This window comes from Notothenia rossii, assembly GCF_949606895.1.
Source record: "Notothenia rossii genome assembly, chromosome: 11".
Classification (NCBI taxonomy): domain Eukaryota; kingdom Metazoa; phylum Chordata; class Actinopteri; order Perciformes; family Nototheniidae; genus Notothenia; species Notothenia rossii.
In genome coordinates this window covers 40259955-40282881 of record NC_136910.1, presented here as the reverse complement: position 1 = coordinate 40282881, position 22927 = coordinate 40259955, and the positions used below count along the sequence as shown (strand labels likewise).

The 22927-nt window shown below is 39.4% G+C and overlaps 1 protein-coding gene across 4 annotated transcripts in view; it reads right to left on the bottom strand.

The window, feature by feature from the left end:
- The window catches only part of rasgrf2a (Ras protein-specific guanine nucleotide-releasing factor 2a), a 30353-nt gene extending 9085 nt beyond the window's left edge, over positions 1 to 21268 (bottom strand). For 2 of the 4 annotated variants that reach the window (XM_079660682.1, XM_079660683.1), the window contains exons 1-16: positions 20483 to 21268; positions 8068 to 8174; positions 6487 to 6634; positions 6038 to 6127; positions 5006 to 5259; positions 4841 to 4920; positions 4290 to 4483; positions 3585 to 3694; positions 3380 to 3498; positions 3130 to 3293; positions 2889 to 2955; positions 2667 to 2803; positions 2499 to 2581; positions 1883 to 2131; positions 1128 to 1220; positions 545 to 1047 (exon numbers count right to left, since the gene is read on the bottom strand). In XM_079660682.1, the coding sequence (XP_079516808.1) occupies positions 545 to 1047; positions 1128 to 1220; positions 1883 to 2131; positions 2499 to 2581; positions 2667 to 2803; positions 2889 to 2955; positions 3130 to 3293; positions 3380 to 3498; positions 3585 to 3694; positions 4290 to 4483; positions 4841 to 4920; positions 5006 to 5259; positions 6038 to 6127; positions 6487 to 6634; positions 8068 to 8174; positions 20483 to 20761 (2677 nt within the window). In that variant the 5' untranslated portion in view covers positions 20762 to 21268. The remainder of the gene's footprint in view (positions 1 to 544; positions 1048 to 1127; positions 1221 to 1882; positions 2132 to 2498; positions 2582 to 2666; positions 2804 to 2888; positions 2956 to 3129; positions 3294 to 3379; positions 3499 to 3584; positions 3695 to 4289; positions 4484 to 4840; positions 4921 to 5005; positions 5260 to 6037; positions 6128 to 6486; positions 6635 to 8067; positions 8175 to 20482) is intronic. The other 2 variants (XM_079660684.1, XM_079660685.1) reach the window with 1 other exon arrangement.
- Between the last annotated feature and the right edge of the window lie 1659 nt (positions 21269 to 22927).

Genomic DNA, 22927 nt, shown 5'->3' with positions numbered 1-22927 from the left:
AACATGATGTTACAATACTTCATTCTTATTCTAAACATGGTTTGGTACAAGTGAGAAATTACAGTAGAGTGGATACAAAAAACAACTCAACAATATAACTTTAAACAGGCTCTGGCTCATGTCTATTTTTGGCCTACTTGGTCCTAATCTGAGGTATTTTGGGTTTTGTTGGAGGGCTCGTCCATTCAATACGTCATTTTCCTCTTAGGAGACACTCCAGCTGCCACGTAAGAGCTAAGTTTATCTCTTCATTTCTTTCTCTCCTCCTAATTTGTTGTCAGACATTTTCTGACCTGGTGCTCTGCCGCTGCTTTTATAGTGAATAAGCTGTCTGCTGGAGCCAGATGGTGATCCAAGAGCACGATTATTCCTCCGTTGGGTAACAGTGACCCATTTCTGTGTCCCTCTATTTGCACTAGATCGCAAAGCCACCTAAACTCTGCTTTTACCTGTTTCTAAACCATATTTCTGGAACAGTTGCGTGCCTGATTTTCACATGAGACTGCAGAGTGTGAACCATATGCTTTGTGCTCCAGCTACACACCCCTGCGGATGCTGCGCCTCAGCTTCCCACAGAAGGCGTCTAAACGAGGCAGCTCTCCGCTGACGTCCTCCCCGGCAGCTGGGCTCGGCTCTGGGGACCCGGGACCGCGGCTGAAGTCCACGGGGGCCTTGGTGGAGGTGGGGGGCGGGGAGGAAACTCCAGAGGCATGGGGGAGGCTGGGAGAGCGCGGGGCGGTGGGCAGAGAGGAGAAAAAGCCAGAGGTAGGCCTGGGTGAGTTGGGAGGAGGGGAGGAGATGGAGGGGCAGTGACTGAAGGTGGGGGAGTTGGCTGCAGAAGAGGTGGGGGACACATCCAAGACTCCTGGTTTTCCACTGATGGGGCAATTGAGGGAGAGCTTGCGACAGTGGACGGGGGAGGAGGTGCGGGAGGAGAGGGTGAGGGGCGGAGGAGAGGAAAACTTGCGGATCAGCCTCGGGGATTTGTTGTTCAGAGGGTCCGTCCCCCATGAGCCCTGGTTGGTGGCGAAGAAGAGCTCCAGAGACCTGAGAGACAAAGAGAGAGGATCTGTAGAGGTGTCCCTGAAAAACGCAGACTGAGCTCTCTCTCTACTGATGGGCTTTACTTGGACTGGTCCAGGGCCAGCTGTGTGATCTTCAGACTGTAGTCAGGACAGAGGGACATGATGGACAGACGGTCACATGAAAGCCGCTCGATCCTGGGACAGTGACAGGAAGAGGAAGAGTATGGCAGAGAGATAGATGAAGAGAGGAGGTGAATAATGAGGAGGATGAAGAACAACATGGAGATGGAGTGAATGCACTGCAGGATGAGTCCGTTACATAAGAGGAGAGGGAAGGACAATGAGGATGGATGAATGTGTGCAAACAAATTAACACAGTGATGCTGCGGTGGAGGAAGTATGGAGGAGGTATTTAAAATTGTTTAACTTAATTTAAAGTACTATTAACAGTTTACAGCAAGCAAAAGTCCTGCATTAAAATACTTCTTGAGAAAAAGCATGTACTTGTCGGATTTCCTGGATTAATAAAGGTTTATCTTAAGATATCTTTATTTCAATATGGATGCTGCTTATTTTCTCAATTAATGAATTTACCATTTGGTTTGTGAAAAGATGAGAAATTCTGTGACACTGTGAAAATGTTTCTTAATAAACCTTAATGTTACTATAAATACAGTACAATTACTAAAACGAAGGATTTATTTGCATTTGTAAATCTGGAACCATGAAACAATTAGATTTTACATGAACAAACTTTGTTGCATGGTGTACCGGTTAAGTAATTTAGTACAGTACTTAAATGTATTTAGTAGCCTACAGTATGTGCAGGTGTTACAGCTTGACACGGTGTTATGTACCTGACGGGTATGGATGTGAACGGCTTCCTGTAGATGTCGGCCAGCTTGTCGATGACGACGGCCGCCGTAGTGAAGATCCTGTAGGTGTGGAGGAAGGTGTTCAGGAAGTCGATGGAGAGGAAGCGCAGGTCAGTGAGTCGCTCCAGCAGCCGCTCCACGCTGGCATACCGGATCTGAGGGACCTTACAGGAGTTCAGGGTCTTACTGAAGCAGATGTCGATGTCGTCTTTATGCAGGCGGGCATCGGATCTTGGCAAAAAAAAAAGTAAAGTCAAAAGGATGAGGACATTCTTAAAATCAGCTCTACTTTAAACTCAACTCTACTTGAAAGATAACTCTCATACAAATGGGTTCCTTTAATTTTTTTTAAAAAGGCTCAGTTATTACATAAAACAGCTTTTTAGCAAATTTTACACAAAAAGGAAGGTATAATGCATTTCCGCAGTGGATTCATCCACATTTGGAACCTTAGTGAGTCATATATTTGTAATGTAAACTTTTGAAGGGGCTCAAATACATAGAGATGATTGAGCTGTGTAATTGTCACTGGTTCTAATTGTAAGCTTCTTCATGTTCTATATGTTTCTTAGACCATCAGAATTCCCTTTTTTCTTACTTGATCATGTGCGGCACCGATACTTTGGAGTTCTCCTCAAAGACGCTGGTCATCAGGCCGTTACATCGGATATTATCGATGCACTGAAACAAAGGTTAGTAGACACTTTGGTCCTCTTTTATCTAGCATTTGAGAGATGGCTAGCAGCTTTAAAACAGTCAGGCATACCTGGCTGATATCGCTGGTCCAGGCGGCCTTTTCTTGGCGTGAAGGAGCCAAGAGGACGACAGAGAAGGCCTGACCGTCAGGAGGCTCCACCACGATCTTAAACTCCAGGTGGTTGAAGCCTTGACCTGCTGCATTGTCTGCATCAAAAGGTCCAAGCCTCAGTTAACAACAAATAACGTTAAAAAAAGAAACAACAAATGGTTTGGTATGAAGGATACTCACAGTCCTCGTCATTGGCCTCTAGTTCTTCAATTAGGGTGCACTCTATCAGAGACAACGTGCCTCCTTGCTGTTGGGGGAGAGAAGATGTTACAATGCAAATTAATTATTTGATTTGCACTGAAATACAATCTCACCAGGAAGTGGTTTCACTAGTTTTAGAAGACAATCAAAGTGATTTCAAAGTACTAAACTATAACTTCAACCATGTTTGGATAAATATATCCAGACAGATGAGGCTGACCTTCAGCAGGTGAAGCTTTCCTCCAGATGTTCGTGTACAGATGAGGAAGTGTTTGGTGAAGAGGAAACACTGGCGCTCTCCTTCCTTCCTCAGAGAGAGGGAGCCCAGGCGGACTTTACTGAGCATCCCCCGCTCGCTGCTGGACGGCAGCTGGATGAGAGAGCCTGTTCATGGAGACAGACGGGAGTGAGAGGAAGGTGGTGGAATAAAATTTTGTTTTTTTACAACAGGTGCTGTAGAAGAAGCTCACCTTGTCTGACAAAAGTCTGACTGGTGTCTAAAAGGATGTCACAGCCCTCTACAATCATCCTCTCTATGGCCAGATTCTTCCTGATGTTCTCAGTGTCGCTCACCTCATCGTGCATCATCCTAACAACACACAAATCATCATCATCATCATCATCACCAATTACCATCCATCACTATTGTTATCTGCGTGATGTTCTGACACTCACTTCGACAGCTCCTCCAGCTTGGATTTGGCAAACTCCAGACTCTTTCGCTCCACATGCTCATGAGGTGTGTGAGCCAGCAGCTCATGAAGAGTGATGATGTACCGTGGAATCTGAAATACACACAACAATTGTCTTCGTCAGCTTTGTCTCAATCGACGACGATAAAAAGTGAAAGCTGCTTTTTGAACATCGTATATAAGAGGGTGTTTGAATCAGTGAAAAGTAATGTGTTAATATTTAACAGAAAGTATATAGAGCACGAAAAGTAAAAGAAGGCAATCACATGTTGCCTGTCATTGTTTCAGGTCTTTATATTTTATGTTTTTGGATTAATGTTACTGTTACATTAATGTGTACGTTGTCCTGTTAGCTTAGAAAAAAAACGCCAGGTTTTCAGCGATGTATTTGCAAGCCGATTGAAGATGGTTTTAAAAAAGTTAATTTAAATTAGAAGCAGTCATTTTCATGCCATTCAAAATCCACACATTTGAAGAGACGCTGTGTTATCCGGAAAGAAAAATATAAATCTGAAAATATCTAACGCTGTAGTTGACTCAAAAGTACTTGACTGATAAATTAAGAATATATTAATTAAAAAGTGATGTAAAAGTATAAAGATGCATGAATTACTCAAGTAAAAGAACCTCAATGTGTACTTGCGTATTGTACATGAGTAATTGTACTATGTAGTGTGCACTAGCTCACCTGGAACATGGGGTAGGTGAGGAAGGTCTCCAGCATGCGGCCCTCACAGGCAGCGTTGGACTCGTACTGTTTGAGCAGCTTGTCGAAGTCTCTGTTCTGCTTACAGTTAGCCAGAACCTGCAGGCTGTACTGGTGGTTACGCACAAACTCCTGGTAGATGTTCAGCATCGGCAGCAGGATGTCAAACAGGTCCGCTGCGCGCGAAAAACAAACAACTCAAATATTAACTTTGAGATAGAAAATCATAATAATCATAAAGTAAGCAGCTTTTAACTGGACAAAATGGTTTAAACTGATTTTCTTTGTTACTTTATCCACCACAGAAAACAGTAAAGTTTTTATAATTTCTGTTTTTATTTGGGGGATTTCTTCAGATGTGAGATGATAAATGTGATAAATATGTCAAATGTTTTTCAAATGTTTGTTTTTTTCATACTGCAGGGAAGTGGATACAGCAAGTTTGGAAATCAGTGATGTCAAAAGGGTTTCTAGGGACGTAATGCATATGCAAATTGTAATTCAATCAGCCAAAAGTGTAGCGCAGGACTCACCAAGAACTAGAGTGGGCCAGTTGGCGATCCGAGCATTCAGACCTTGATGGAAGATCTCGTGCAAAAACATGATGGTCTCACTACAGAGGGAGAGATCCTTATTGTAACTATCAACTATTACAGATAGCATTCACTTCAAATTAACAGTCAATTATAATAAGATACCTGTTTAGGAAGATGGTGCTGACGTTATCGTGGTTGATGGGAGGTTTCTTGGAGCTGGCCGCCATGCGGAGCGGCCGCAGGAAACAGTTGACGAGGATGGAGAGCTGGTGGACGTACTCTGTCTCTGCCTCCACCATGTTGAAGACGATCTGGTTCCTCTTCCTCATGCTCTCAGCGTGAGGGGAGGAGATGTAGTCCTGGACGATGATCTTCCACTTCCTCCGACACAGCCAGCCTCGCATGAAGCTCTGAACCTGCACAGCCACAGCACAATAAGATCCATTTTTGTTCTCCTGCCTTCGTTATTTTGTGAAGTTAACAAAGGTGGCAGAAGTATTTAGATCATTTGCTTTAGTGAAGGACATAAAACCACACTGTTAAAAATCTCCACGACAAGTAAAAGTATTGCATTCAAAACCTTACTTAAGTAAAGTATGTGTAAGCAAGATGTACATAAAGGGGCAATTGTGCAGTATTTAACTATCGTTTATAATATTTTTTGATAGATATTACTTCTGCACTTGTGTGTATGTTATATTTTAATGCTTAACATTGTAAAGGTTGTGCTATTTTGAATGCCTTTCTATACTTATAGATGGTTACATCTATGGCAATTTATCATATTCTATACAATCATCATATGTTTGTGGTGTTGCTGTCTTGTGAGAACGACCTTTAAAGTAAAATGTCTTTATGAGATCATAACAGAGCTGATTTTTTAAATAGGTTTTCAAATAGTTTATTTTGCTTAGAAAGTAGAACAATTAAGGAATATTTAGTTCTTCAGAATATTGCAATAAAGATGAACACATCTGGAGATACATGGTTAACACTGGACAGGAAGGGTGTAAAACATTATTCTGTTAACTATCTAAAGCTCAGATAATGAAGTAGAGTAGAACTCAAAACATTTCTCTCTGTTGTATTAAATGGAAATAAACAAGCAAACTACCTTGAATATAAACTTAAGTTCAGTAGTTGAGGAAAGGCATTGTGGAAACTGCATTCCAGCACTAGAAACCATCAATGTACCTTTTTGATCTTTTTAATATCTGGGTCTTCCTCCTCTTGGTTGTTGTGGTAAGGCAGCATCCTCTCCTTGGTTTTGTTCATCATAACAATCTGGCAATAACAGTCTCCATGTGAATACACGGGCCCAGAGGTTAAAACATTCATGAAACAGCTTTAGAGGCTGAAAACAACAAATATTTTGATGCATGATGAGGAAGTAATGTTCTGGGAATCACTGGAGCCCTGCTGTGTTTACATTTAAGAGACACATGCGCTCCAAACTCAAGTGTTTTCCCATCATGCATGCCAGATCTGCATCCGAGTGTCCGAGCACATGCATGTGTGTGTGTGTGTGTGTGTGTGTGTGTGTGTGTGTGTGTGTGTGTGTGTGTGTGTGTGTGTGTGTCTGTGTGTGTGTGTGTGTGTTTATGTATGCATGCACACGCAGATGTGGATGCACTCATGCATACCTCAGCTTTGAGCCTCTCGATCTCCGTGTCCTGGTCCTCCAGCTGAGTGCGGAGCTGATTGGCTGCGATCTTCTCCGTCTCCATGATCTGCACCAGGTGGATGTACTTCTGCATCAGGATCTCACGCTCGATGATGATATCGGAGTAACTACAGCAAGCAAGTGGGGAAACGAGACGTGTGTGAGATAAATAAAACAAACCAAGAGATTCATCATGTTTATCACAAACTGGAATTGTATTTACATTTTCTTTTACCCAATACTCTTACTCCAATCAAATTCAGAGGGAATGATTGAACTCTTTACTACTCTAAATGTACTTAACACTTAGTTGTTTAAAATAAATATATATATAAATATATATATATACGTATATAATATGCCTCAAATTGGCTCTTAAAATATTTTAATATTTTATAATAACGAAAAGGCCAAAGGACACATTCTGCATTATGAGTACTTTTGATATGATGAAGTGATTTTAACTGATTATACTAAGATATGAATAAAAACACTTACGTAATCAAGTACTGTACTTTGAATGCATGTTTGTATATGTTATATAGTATTTTTTACCTAAATACTGTACTTAAGCAAGTAAAAATGTTGACCTAAGTGTACTTTACTTGAGTGTTTTTATAAATGTAAGAAACGTTATACTTCTACTCAAGGTGTTTGTAAAAAAACTGAATATTGTTCTATGATAATGATATACTATGAAAGGAGCAATTCTGAGCAATGAGTACTTTTACTTCTGATAGGCTACCAAAAATCCATTAGACTTTTATGTTGAGTATTTTTAGACAAGAGTTTAATGCCTTTATTTATATTTTTTATTTACTTTTAGGTATCTGAGAACTTCTTCTCTCTGTCAAAAAGTAACCACCTGACATTATGTGTGATATGTCTTCCTGAAATATGAAATAAAGCTGGTTTGCTTTATATTTTTATAGAGAAATAAACAGAGTGAAAAGAGAAGACTAGAGGTCGAGTGGCTAGATCAGCTCTGTGATGTAACCGGTGTAGCCATACAGCACCAGTGTGATCTAAATGTGAACCGCTGTGAGCAGAACACGTCCACGTTCACACACACACACACACACACACACACACCACACACACTCTTAGATGTTAAACAACTATGGAATAACACGTGGTCGTTATGTCAAATGTGCCTCAGCACAAAATCCAAGCAGAGAGTAGAAAAACTGAGAGTTATTCAACACCTTATGTCATGAAAGATAAAGAATAACTGTGTGTTGTGTATGAAAAACACTTCATTTGTAAGGAGATGACCATGGTGGATGAAGTATTCAGATCCTTTACCTTAGTAAAAGTATTAATATCATAACATAACATACTCCATTACAGGTAAAGTGCTGGTTCTGCATTAAAATGTTGCCAGTTACTGGTGTCTGATTCTTTTATTATTAGTTTGTTAGTACTGGAATTTTAAGCTTTTTACTATTGTTGCATCTTGAGGTAGAAATACAATATGTTGTTCAAAATCAAGTACACTACTGAATAAAAGTACACCACTATAACATTAAACCTTAGTGAAATTCTTTATTTAGTCTTTTACCTGGCCTGCTGCACAGACTCCACCCACTCGTTGCAGTCGGACTCTTCCTCCGTCCGCAGCTCCAGAGGTTTCTGTCCATCGTGGCCAAAAACCACCAGGAAGTAGTGCTGCAGAAGAGACACAAATACAACATAGTTACATTATTTTATTTTTATAAAAAATGTGCAGGAGAATGATTCAATTTATCATATGCATTTCTTATAAGATTCATATTGACATGAGGTGAGAATGAGCAAAGGTGCTGTTGATATAAAGTACTGTACACACAACACCATTAATGCTTTTAAACTTTTGGATATAATTTGACTTAATCAGGATCAACCTTTTTTTGCCAGGAAGAAAAGAGCTATAATACACTCAGTGGCTGCTTTATTGTGTACACATGTTCAATCGCCCATTAATGCAAATATCTAAATCAGCCAATCACATGGCAGCAACTCAATGCCTTTAGACATGGTCAAGACGACCTGGTGAAGTTCAAACAGAGCATCAGAATTGGGAAGAAAAGGTGATTTAAGGGCCAGGCGGGCTGGTCTGTTTCAGAAACTGCTGATCTACTGGGATTATCATGCACAACCATCTCTAAGGTTTACAGAGAATGATCCGAAAAAGGGAAAATATCCAGTGTGCAGCAGTTCTCTGGGAGAAAATGCCTTGTTGATGCCAGAGGTCAGAGGAGAATGGACTGGTTCAAGATGATAGAAAGGCAACAGTAACTCAAATAACCACGAGTTTCAACCAAGGTATGCAGAAGACCCTCTCTGAACGCACAACACAGGAAACCTTGAAGCAGATGGGCTACAGCAGCAGAAGACCCCACCGGGTGCAAATTCTGTCAGCTAAGAACAGGAAACTCAGTTTACAATTCACACGGGCTCCCCAAGACTGGACCCTAGAAGATCGGAAAAATATTGCCTGGTGTGATGAGTCTCGATTTCTGCTGCGACATTCGGACGGTAGGGTCAGAATTTGGCGCAAACAACATGAAAGCATGGATCCATCCAACGGTTCAGGCTGGTATAAAGGTGTGGGGGATATTTTCTTGGCATACTTTGTGCCAATAGTCCCAGTTGAGCATGGTTTAAACAACACAGCCGACCTGAGCATTGTTGCTGACCATGTCCAACCCTTTATGACCACAGTGTACCACTCACTAACAAATCCAGTGTTAAACCATCAATAAACAGTTGGGTTATACTTCTTTGTACACACCTTTTATTGTGTTTATTGTATTGTTATTGAGTTCTACATTTTAAAAACACTATTACCTCTTGGGTAAGGACTTACTCAGCAGTCTTGTTCACTATAAGTGAAAACCAGTGAGAGAGCAGGTTATTGTCTTCCAGTGTCTTTTATCCATCATCGCTTTAACTTCCAGTAAAGACACTAACTGTATTCTCCTCCATCACTCAGTGTTTCACATTTTACATTCAACAAAACTCCATCCGTCATTTTGATTTGATCAAGAGAAGCTTAAAAATCACCAACATCAATATCAACAATGCATCAAACAGTGACTCACAGCAACCTGGGAGATTAACTTAAATAGTGCTTATAATATCATGTGTGGAGCCACAGCACTCTGATAGTAAAAAATGCTGAATATACCAGAGCTAAGTGCAATGTCATCACTACAACCTTGGTGTTATTATGATTACTGTGAGGATCGATGCTTCCTCCTGCAACATTAATGTCTATTGCATTAAAATGATACAGTAACCTGATCCTCGTAGATCAACACATCCAAACCTTTGGTGCCTTGTGGTTCAAAGAATCAACAAACAATGCAGTTTTGTTTAGCAGACAGCCCTCACTTCCTGATCATGAAACCTGACAGATATTGTTTCAAGGTAGAAAGCAGAAGTCCAAATTTCAAAGCAGCGATTGCCAGCGTTACCTTGTATACTTTTGTCGAGTCTCAACGCCAAGATATCACAAATCTCATACATAGCAATGACTCAAAGATTAAGGAGACATTAAAGCTAGATTTTTGTAATGACCAAGTCATTCATTAATAACATGTTATACAATTCAAAAAGTACTCATGTCATACTCTTGTTTTATTATGAGAGCAAACCTTTTACCAGCTGCTTCACTTTCCTCAACGTAAAAAGAACAAATGATAAATGCGACTTGCTGCAATATTTAGGCTCAACAGGGACTTTGTTTCAATCATTAATTCATCCATTCACCAACTTATGTTTAAATCATGGTATGCACAATTTAAAAAGTACACATTTGGGTATGTTATTCTTCTGAACATGCTGACTTTCGTTTATGCATGAGTACATAGGCTTCAGTGACAACAAATAACACGTTTTTAGGCTGTATAGTGTGCTTTTTGACGGACTTTATCTTTACCTGGGGAATGTCTGGTTTAGTAGACACACACACACACACACACACACACACACACACACACACACACACACACACACACACACACACACACACACACACACACACACACACACACACACACACACACACACACACACACACACACACACACACACACACACACACACACACACACACACACACACACACACACACACACACCAAAAGCAGAAGTTTCTATTTTTGTAAATGTATGATATGCTTCAGAAGATGGGTGTGTGTTTTGAAACATCCAGCCTGAATGCACAAACAGATGTTGCTTAAGAAGTGTGTGTGTGTGTGTGTGTGTGTGTGTGTGTGTGTGTGTGTGTGTGTGTGTGTGTGTGTGTGTGTGTGTGTGTGTGTGTGTGTGTGTGTGTGTGTGTGTGTGTGTGTATGTGTGTGTGTGTGTGTGTGTGTGTGTGTCTACTAAACCATACATTCCCCAGGTCTAGTTGTGAAGAGAAATTGTTTTACATTGCTTCCCCTGTCTCCTACAGAGCTGTTTGTATCAACAAATATATGTAACACACAATGTTTCACTACATCCGAAGACATAATGGAAATAAGCACAGACAGTAATAACTACATTAATATTGTTCTCCAGAATCAGCAGAATCTGAACAGACAAGTCAACAACTGAGATATTGTGAGCATCACAAAGAGCCACCACAAACATTATATAATCATTTTTCCTAATACACTGCACACAGATGAGCATGCATAGCATGAACAGCAGATTTCAAACGGTATAAATACTTGCTTTATTAGTTATAAAAGTTATATGGAAAAAGCTTACAATAAAAAAAATACTTACTTGCAATTGTTGATAGAGAGTTAGCTAAACATAAAGAAATTGAGCTATTTTTCAGCTGATAAAGAAATAATTGTATACATTTTGGTAGATGTGCCTACTAAAGTAAGCCATGCATTGAAGGCAGTAACTTGCTGCACATATATTTTTTGCATTGCATTTAACATCTGACAGTTTACTTTAAACTGAGCGGGCTGCATGGAGAAAGTAGGCCTGTATAGTAATGATGTAACGATAAGCGGGTAAGAGACACTTGCTAGCGTGTGCCTGCTACGGACCAGAGAGGCTTAAGGGCTTGTTTGTTTGTGTGTGTGCGTGCATGAATGCATGTGTGTTTGTGTGTGTGTTGGCGGGAGGGGAGGGGTTACATAACCATCAGGGCTCGTACAGCTCCTCGCATTGCTAATGCGGCTTGCCCGGCCACAAGCCTGCTCTAAGCTAGAGGATAACAATGAGAGGGACGGACAGACAAACACAGCTTTAAGCTGAGCATCGCCCCGCACGCAGCCTCACTACGCCCCGTCACAAAAATAATTATCTCATCTGTCTGCCGTGCACAGACACTGATGTACGAGCTCCTGCTTGGTTTCAGCTCACAATGTTTGAGACTCACTTACAACACGACCCGCAGTACATTGGTTTTGTGTTTGAATTATTTCGCTTCGCGTGTCCTCCACTTACAGAGAGAGCATAAGACAAAAGCTCATGAAGAACATGCATCAAAGCCCGATATCTCCTTCCCTCTGTGCCATAGAGTTTCACCGTGTCCAAGAACTATAAAAAAACACATCTTACTGGTTGACATGTTCCTGAATGACCATGAACTCACACACACTGTACTTTAAAAATAGTCCTAATCACATTTCCTTCTGTCTGCTATGATACAAGACTACAGTGACCAGCTGTTTTAGGAAGGCACTGAGCCTTTTTAAGTGTTATCTTTTAAAGTTTATTAAGATGTATGTCTTAAGTATGCACCAGTGGGTTTGGATCTGAAAAGCCACAACATTGAAAGTATTGGGAGACTTTCCAACTCACTGTAGAAACATGGTATCCTAAATGGCACCTGGGTCTTCCAGGTATAGATGAGACCAGACTTAACTCTTTAATTTATGATTTTTTAGTTAATTTCGATGTTCAATTTTTTTTGATGAAAGAATTATGGAATTGATTTCCTCTCATTTTCTTTTTATTTAAGAAGCAAGTGTGTTTAAGTAGTACAGTGAAAACTAGTATCAAGACTAGAGGCCACTTTGTAGACTAACAGGTATCTAAATAAAGAATCAAAAGTACTTTAAATAAGTGTTGCATCATCAAATGTATTCCTATCGACAAGAGAGTCAGTTAAAGGTGGGCTACAAATAGCACAGGGACCAGCAGGGTGTAGTGGAGTCTGTGTGCAGTGGTGTTGGCTCTGTATTCAGACAGTGACTGTAGGCAAAAGGAGGCTATTCTTAGTCGAGCACAGCAGCCTCCCAGAGCCATGCCACACGTTAGCTACAAACTCAGACAGGACTGCATGTTCAGACAGAATCCTGCTTAAGTTTTCATTTAAATGCAACTTCTAACAATAAAATAATTGGTTTTAATTGAAAACAATCAACTGTTCTCATATATCAGAATCAGAATCAAGTTTATTGCCAGGTACGTTTACACATACAAGGAATTTGCTTTGGTGTATGATGGAGCAAACAAAAACAAAATGAGGAAATAAGGTGCAAGAGAAGGTCAAAAATATAACGATTATACAAAATAAATATTTTTGAAACACTATTAAGCATTAAAAAAAATGCAAGTATTGACACCAAATGTAAATATACAAAATAAGTACATTAAGTACATAAGTACATTACAATGAATAAATGAGCAACTGCAGTATATCGTATCTTAAAATGGAGGGCTGTTCAGATTATATATTTCTATAACTGTAAGAGTATAATTGTAAGAGTAAAGCTGTCAAACCCAAAGAATTGCAAACAATATTTTAAAAGTCTAACTTAGCACACACTTATAATCGTATCCCCTCATGTTGTCCATCACAGATCGCCTCTATCGTTTATATTACTGCGTAATTCTCCTCTTACTAAAATGTGTCCAGCGCTGTGTTTATTCAACTTGCTGTATAGTGTAAAATTACATTAGCCACTCCAACTATCAACCCTTGTCGCCATGGAAACACATCAGTCAGATAGCCTATAGTGGGCAGCAGCATTAGCATAAAGCTAAAACAGTGGGCAGGAGGAAGAACATTTTTTACAAAAGATTTCAAATGTGGTCAGACCTTACAAAATAAAAGCAACAATTGAGTTTATTTAAAGGGGCCCTATTATGCTCAGTTTCAGGTTCACATTTGTATTTTGTGCCCCAACTCTGACATGCTTTAATGTTCAAAAAGGTTTCTCATACTGCCTGTGCTGCAGCAACTCTTTTCACCCTCTGTCTGAAACCAGAGCCCAGTCTGCTCTGATTGCTTAGCTGGCCGGCTCTTTTTGATTGGTCAACAACTTAGAGATGTCCCACCCCTTAGCCTTTCATGCGCAATTTTTTGCTTGCCAATAGTAGTGCAAGTGTTACGTAGTGATGTCATTGTGTTACTCAAGTTTACAAAGGAGTCAAATAGAGGCGTTTCAGACAGGGGGCGGGGTGTGTGGGAGAGGAACTCCCTCTGGAGGGAACATAGGGATGTTAGCCTTTGCAGACCATTTACATGCACACAAACCTATATAACACACTACAGGAAAGGGAAACCCCCCAAAAGCTTAATAGGGCCCCTTTAACTTTAGATAAAAATACTTCCCAACTTGCCTAGCCCAGAACAGACGGAGAAAACGGAAATGTCTTGTGTTTTTAAGCTTTTTATTGTCTTTCAGCGCATTGTTTTGGTATTTGCAACATCCCAATTCATTGTTTTAGTTTGGGTTAAAAGGCAATATGAAATGATCTGATATAGATCGCAGGCCCTGAAATTGTGAAATGCTTTGTATTTAAATCAGCAAATGTCGTATTATTTCTAAATAATCGATATTTTGTATTGAGAAGTATCTTCTAATTTTGATCCATAGTGGCATCGTGTGATTGTTTCATCTTATTCATTGAAGCAAATGGTTGAAGACGCACATATATCGTATTTATACAGGAAGTAAACAGATTAATGCTTGAATTGATCATAATTCAGGGTCTTGCATAGATCACTGCCTTATTGTCTGCATATGTTCTGACATGATGGAAGTAAATGCTCAGAAACAACCATAGGTTTCACTGAGTTACTTGAACTTTGAGCCTGGATTATAATGTTTGCAGTGAATTAAGCACCAACTCGCAGCAGAGAGTTATATTGTCACTCACTGTTGTTTATACGCAACAGCCCATTTATCTCAAAGACTAATCCAATTAAGAGGGATGTGGCATCAGGTTCAGTGAGTAAACACTACTGTAGCTTTCCAGGACAACATTGAAACTGATGTAAACAACTCCATGTGGATTAATACTTTTTTATGGTATTTGTGGGTATTTAAGTCGTTTATTTTGTCTCGCATATCCACAAGCACTAATAAGAAACCAATAATGCAGCGGCAGAGGTGAAACATTTCTCAGACAAGAAAAATATTCTGCCTTTATACTGTATAACATCACAGTGAAAACAAAAAATGGCAGCTCTCCCTTTCACCGGCATTACAAATAAGATTTGCCACAAAAAGATGGTACCTGGCGTATAACACAACTGAAGTCTTGTACAATCATCTACCCAGAAGAACTCATAACAAAAATGTGCCTTTACGCTTCATATAATGAACAATAAAAGAAGTACGTTTATCTTGACAAAACGATGAAAGCAAATAATAGCCATAATAATTTAAAATGACATCCTCCTTGCTGTGGTGGAATGTGAGTAAGTACATATACTGAGATACGTGTCCTTTAATTATACATCCAATTTATACTTCAGCTCCACCACTATATTGGAGGACACTATTGTACTTTTAACTGAACTATATTTATTGAAATTTTAGTCCCTTTAATTTTAGATACAACACTTTACCACATATAATTTTCCACTGAGTGGTAATGATAATTGTATTTTAGTTAAGCAATATACAATAATATGAATATATATATATATATATATATATATATATATATATATAGAATGAAATATTTTACTTTGAATATCAATCAGCAACTATTCAAATAGAAAACTTCTTTTACATTGTTTAATCTAATTCTTTGAATTTGTAAACCTCACAATATACTTCGATTCACGTTTTTGAATTTGCAAAGCCGAATCGGAAGATTTAACTTCACAAAGATGAGTATAAATAAAATATTTAAGTGTTCTAAATGTAACCATTGTGAAGTGACTAACTCACTGTTAGGTGGACCGTTTCCTATTATATTTGTATTTTTATGGCTTTTATTTGCTAAAATAAAGAATTCCTCATTAAAGTCACTCACTCTCAGTAGTTCAAATCTAACTGCAAATAAAATAAGGACGAGAGGACCACTGAAGACATCACAGACCTGATCACAGACATGTTAATGAACAGCATTATTATGACCAGCCACAGAAACAGGACACTGAATATTTCAAATCTGTGCAGAGACTGGACATCAAATGAGCCGAGTTACCAATTTCAGTAGAGTACTTTGATGCTCTCTGATGTCTTATCCGACTTTAATGTCGCTGCATTAGAAACGGGCTTTAGATTGAGCTCACACTGGCCTCCATCAGCCGGAGATCAACAATGAGTGCGTCTGTGTCGTGAATCTAGAGAGGCTGCTGTTAGGCTGGATGTTAGATGAGTTTCTTCTGACACAGAACTGCATCTCTCCGCATAAAAACTATGGTAAAATGTCAATTAAAAGTGAATTAAAGTATTCATGTTCTTACAGCTGTATTCTCAGTAGCTCCTACAGTCAGTTGATTCAAAAATGAATCTGCAACTACTTTGATAATGGATTAATCGTAAAAATGCCAAACATTTGATGGTTCCTCAGAGGCTTTTGCTGCATTATGCCTTATAGATATTTTATTTTCCTTTTGCTTGGACAAAACTAGACATTTGATGAAGTCATCTGGAGTTTAGGAATAATTGTGATGTGAATTTTCAGATTTCTGATTGTTAAGGAATAAACAATACATTAAGAAAGAATCAGAACCAACTCCGGTTTACACATACAAGGAATTTGATTAATTAAGATGAAAACTAAGAGCAGATGTTAAATACATATAATAAAATGTATTTAAAAAATCATTAAAACATGTTAACAGGAAATGTAAATATACAAAAATGGGAATACAATAACAATGTCAAAGTACTGTGAAAAATGTTTGCATTCGATTTAGTGGAAGGGCTGTGCTGTTTCATAAGTGGTAGTATTGTGCATGAACTACTATCACTTTTCATGTGTACAAACTTGTATCACTCCTTTCACTCCCACCAGAAGTGAAACACTTTGGCCTTCAGACAACAGGCCTTATTAAAGGACTACTTTAGAAGGTGTTGAATCTGGCTTGTGTGTACTGTCCCCTCTGGTTTCCTGCTGGCAGCGCTGACCTCAGAGCAGACAGCCCCCCCCGCACCTCTAATGCCAACTGTTCTCTTTTTGGTTGTAGCTCATGAAAACTTCTTTCCTAAACTTTAAGTCCGTCTTTGAATTATCTTAAAACAAGCATTTGCAACTCCAAATGCAAATCAAATTGTTGTCTGAAGTCTACATTCATATCATTTGTTTCTAGTGACTGTGTTCTTTATTTTCAGCAGTACATTCTAAGTGAGTTTAATTATTTTTTAAATCGTTTAGGCAGTCTTATTGCATTAACAGAGGAATTGTTTCTACTTGTTTTAGAAGTTTTTAAGATACCAATACAAATGACTTTATATGAGGAGATGTTTTTACATGGCCTAACAAAAAAGGAACCCTGAAATCTACATGAAGAAAAAGGAATAACTTCTACTCGTAATGGTTCATGATCTCTATGTTGCATTATGAAACATGACATCACACACAATCTGCTCTGTACAAGTGTGCGTGTTTAAAATGATACTGACAGATTTCACTCTTCTTCGTCTGCCTCCTGCTAACGATACCTATCTGGTAACAGGTTTTACATGTGAGCTGCAAAAATCCAACAATGCAAAACACTCTACTCTGGGAAAATGTTCTTTTAAAAAGGCCTGTAATTAAAGTTTCATTACAGGCCTTTTTAAAAGAAAAATGTTTTCATTATGAAACAAATGAACAATGTGCAAAAAAAACAACCAGAGGCAAACTGGGTATTTGGAGTAAAAACTGCCCTCCTTTTTCTTTTCCCGGCCAAGTACAATTACTGAAAACTCCTTTATCTCCAGAGATGCAGTTATGAGTGTTTCTCGGCGGCAGAAAGGACCAGGTGTTGCTGCAGGGAAACTACAATGGACACATACCGACTCTGCTGAGAATACAGTGATTGCTCTCAAGTGGGGATGAAAAGATGTACAGACGATAAACCCAGACTGAATTTCTAAGGGGATTTTTAGGTGTTGAAAAAAACACGAACATATTTGGGTGGGGGGGAGAATTGAACTTCTTATTCTTCCTTCTAAAGAAGCAGGACTCTCCCAACTGTTATTAGTTCCTTTGAACGCTCTGCAAGTTCAAGTGTTTTCCAGGGTTTAATGCAAATATGGGAAAAATGTCTGTTGTATGAAGCCTTTTGTGTCTGATTGTCTTTGCTAAGTTTCATGTCGATTAATCCAATAGTTGGTAAGGACCACTAAAGTCATCTCAATTAGTTTTCTGGAGAATATGAGTGTCTTTACAAAATGATGCGCCAATCTATCCAATAGTTATGAGATTTTCACTCTATATTGCAATGATGAGAAGCATCCCTGTTGGACAGTGTTTACCAATTTAAACATTTAATTTCAGCAGAGACATTGATTTTCACAATATGGCTGGGCATGAGGGAAATTAGCAGTATGTCAATGTTACAGAGAAATATTGTCAGAGGTGCTAACGTAACAGCAGCTTTGCTTTCCGATGTGATGCAGACTACATTTTAACACTGTGACGACCCCTGCTTTAAGGTCCTGTGGTGTGTATGGCCCTTTAACGTTCTTCCTCTGCTTGCACTGACTGAGGACACCTGACGGATGGCACCGGAGGTTTAAGAGGCCGGAGCCAGATTCTTGATCTCTCTCCCCTGCAGAGGACCGGACCTGAGAGAGCTGCCACGTTGCCTATTCTTTCTTTGCTTTGTCTTTTTTGTTTGGCTTCGGCCACATTGAGCTTTATAATATATATTAAATACCTTTTTCCTATATATACTCGTCCTTCTCCACGCGTTTGTTATAGCTAAGAGCCAGGCCATGACAGCACACATCCAAATAACCTAGTTGAGCCTTTGTAACTTAGTCTCCACTATAATATAAAGCCCCCAACACATTTTAAATATGTATAAAAGGGAATTTAAAAAAGGGATGCATTCTTTGCTAAAGGCAGTGATAAATCCCCAACAGTAATCCATGTACTGACATATTGGACCCATTACCTCATGCTGGATTGTGATGAGGAAAATAAAGCTCCGATACAGAGACAGGAATATCATTCTTTATAGACAAAAATCTTTATAACCTGTAGTGCACACAAAAATATGTAATCTCTTTTATATAAACAGGTCTCACAGGGGGAAGCCTGAAATGAAATAAAACTATGAGGTATGAATACAATTAAAGAAACTCCCTTGTCAGACTCTCTTCAATAACAATATAAAAGGACATTTTAAAAACAATATTCATTACATAACTGCAATATGTTTTGTAGTGATAGGCTGAGTCTTATTTTTCATTAATAAGGTAGGAACGTATTTGTGTTCTCTTCACGATCTCTCACAGTTTAAAATGTCAATAAAATTAAATAGACTTGAGAACAGACTTATTAAGGCAGTTTCAATGACAAATGTAACTCTGTATTTGCAAAAGAATCACCCCAGAAATGGGAACAAAGTGTAGGCGGACAATGTCCAAAAAGCATATATGGTTTTATTCTGCCTCTAAAAAATGTGAAGTCATGACTGAGTCGGGGTGTCGTAAGCAGCATTTCTCCCAAGAGGCATGACAGATAACCTGCATTTTGATGAGAAAATTAGATTCAACCCATATAATCTAAGTGCTATTATAGTTTTGAAAATATACACTCGTCTATATCACGCCTGCTGCTAATGAGATGAACCACATCAGCAGCACAATATGGGTCATTTAAAATTAGCTCTCAGAGAACAGATATTTTCATAGGTGCTAACTGTGTTGACAACTCAAGTGTATCAATAGTATCAGGCCCTTTATGTCTACATCTATACAGACAATTTGTATATAGGACGTGTTACTTTGCACACGATACAGAGTACAGGATCTCACAGCAATACAAGAGACTGGTGAGATGTGTTCAGGAACGTATTATGTAAATGACTATACTGCAGAACATGAAGTTGTAAGAGAAGTCTGTATAAACTCAATAGAGGAGGATCAAGTTAGAGCTCAAATGTTTTTTCAAATAATCAGTGGACCAAAACTGAAACAGCACCAGTTTAGATAGAAGTAATTTATAGGAAAAAACTTTAAGCCAAACGTAACATGAAACTACAACACAGAGTTTTTAATCAGGTGGACACTAGCTGATAAAATATGTTATTGAAGTCTGTAGACCGTAACACTTTTTTGATATTGTAAATAATTCACATTTGTAGTGATTAAAAATGTAAAACTCTAGGCTTTTAAAGACAAAGGCGTATAAACAAACGGTATGATACTTTTCTTACATTATTATTCAGTTTTTACCTATGTATTATAGTGAAACTATTTCACAACCTTTAACTGTTCTCTAATAATATTTTTGAATAATTGTCACTGAAGATACATTTTATAGTAGTGCATGTCCTTTTCTTGTATGTTGGGTTCCTGGCTGCTTTGCACTTAAATGAATTTGTCAGAATCACAGAAGTGCTGAAAATGTGCATTCTGAATGTAGAGGAAATACTATTGTAGAAGTGGAAACAAACACAGATCAATGCATACAAAGTCCGAAAGGAGGCAAAATTAGGCTCAAGAGGAAACATTTATTTAAAAAGAAAAAGGAATAGCTTCATTACCTAAATCACAAAGGAATACAACAGCACCCTTATTTAATTTGTAACTGCTCCATCTCCACTGCGCCCTGTCTCCCGCTCTCTTTAGTGGGGCTCACCTGCTGTTTCTCCACCGGCTCCTTGCTGATGGCGGAGACTTTGGGTGCAGGTGCCCGCTCGCACGTGCATCCCTCCAGCAGGTATATCCCGGAGGGTCTCGAGCTCTGGTCGTTCTCGAAGTAGAAGAGCACGTTCTGGTAGAGGGCGAAGTACTTCTCGGTCCAGCGGCTGTTCTCCGTGGTCTTCTTGCTCAGGAAGCCGCGCTTTGAGCCCTCTTTACGGGCAACCACAGACAGAAACAGAGCGTGGCCCTCGTTGTACCGCACGCCCTTCTGCATTTTATGTCCACCCGGATTTTGATTTTGATTTTTTTGGTGCCAACTTTCAAACAGTAACCCGAGGCATCACATCACATCCCCACTAGGCGCTCACTGCAGTGGGTAGAACGCGCTTCAAAACTCCGTTAGCAGGAAAGGTAATCCAGGTTTACCATGGTACAAAAAGTTAGTCCGCGGTGCAGCTCACATCACACTCAGCAGTTCACTGCCAGATTACAGCTCTAATGTCGGCTTTCCCAGAAAAAGCAGAGCCTGCAAGGAAACACTTCAGCATGCTCCAAAGTTTGCAGGAGTTACCGGGCTCGGCGAAAATGTATCAAAACGAGAAAGCTTATCGTCCCGGCAGCGACGCAAAACAGAAATAGATTGAGGGAACAGACGGTGAAAACAGAATCACGATGGAGATCAGCGGTAATCGGCTTTGACACCAATTTAAAGAGACAGGTCGCTGCAGCCTGCCGCCGCGCGCTGCGCTTCTGAGCGCACGAGCCCAGGAACGCCCCGAGGTGCAGGTGCGCAGGGGCGGGTGAAGGGGCCAAAGTGTACACTAGTATCACAGTGAGGCGTTTTGGCTGACATCCATGTTGGATTAAAGGAGCGATACACGTATTTTCTTCAGCTTTTAGTTTTTTCAATTGTTTTGTGTCTGTTGCATTCATCACTCTCGTCCAAACTGGACAGAAACAAATCTCTTTTTAAAGCAGTTTCAGTCCAAATGTTTTTCTAAAGCAGTTTCAGTCCAAATCTCTTTTTAAAGCAGTTTCAGTCCAAATGTTTTTCAAAAGGAGTCTCAGTCCAAATGTCTTTTTGAAGAAGTTTAAGTGATGGGGACAAAATTCACTAAAGCTTATTTGAGGTTTTAGCAGTCTGAGCTGGACAAATCAAATAAAGTTTACATTAAAGTGCATTACTTTTTCGTTTGGTGTCTCACAAGTATCTCAGAACAACGTATGATGAAATTCACTTGTTTTCACTCTATCTACTTAACCTTCATATTAACTTTGACTAAAATAGAAATTGCTTTCGTGCACAGTTTGACTTTCAGCCATCTGATGCCCCCCAATTTTCTTTTCCTTCTAACTTTGCGTTCATAGTAGGCCTACCTTAAGTAACTTTGCCTTTCTTTTCATTTGTAAAATGTAATATGGCTTAATACAATGTACAAGATAGATAAAAACACACATTGAAATTATTTTATAAACCTATTACTCAAGGAACATGATGAACAAAATAAATTATTACAGCGACTATACCATCTCTTATATCATATAGATGTGAGCTTTGTTTTAGGACAGAAATGTTGAATATATCCTTTAATCCACATTAACTGTTGGGCCACCGACTTCACAAAAATTCGAACTATGACAATTTCACACAAAAGTCTAGTTTAAATTGAGGACATTTTGGAAATAGAGTAATTTAAACTGCGATACACACAATATCCCTGCGTACCAGAGATCTTTGCATCTTTCTCAGTCTTCACACACACACACAAACACACACACACACACACACACACACACACACACACACACACACACACACACACACACCCACACACACACACACACACACACACACACACACACACACAGAACAAAAGCAGAAGTTCCTATTATTATAAATGTATGATATGCTTCAGAAGATGGGTGTTTGTTTTGAAACTGCCTTTGAAACATCCAGCCTGAATGCACAAACAGATGTTGCTCAAGTAGACGATGTGTGTGTGTGTGTGTGTGTGTGTGTGTGTGTGTGTGTGTGTGTGTGTGTGTGTGTGTGTGTGTGTGTGTGTGTGTGTGTGTGTGTGTGTGTGGGTGTGTGGGTGTGTGTGTGGGTGTGTGTGTGGGTGTGCGCGCACGTGTGTGTGTGCACGTGTGTGTGTGTGTGTGTGTGTGTGTGTGTGTGTGTGTGTGTTTGTGTAAATGCATGGAGACAGATGTTAAATGTGCATACATTCGTGTTTCTTTTTTTACTAAGCTTCCACAGAGCTGTTTGCATTTCACTTCTGTTCACTGTGCATGATGTGGTGGTTGATTGGAGGGACGGAGGAGTATTAACCCCCCCTCCAGCCCTCAACCCTCCAGTCGCAGAGGTCAGGGTCTGGCTGAGGTCGGGTAAATGCAACTGGGGTGGACCTGGTGTAACAGATAACACATGTATCACACC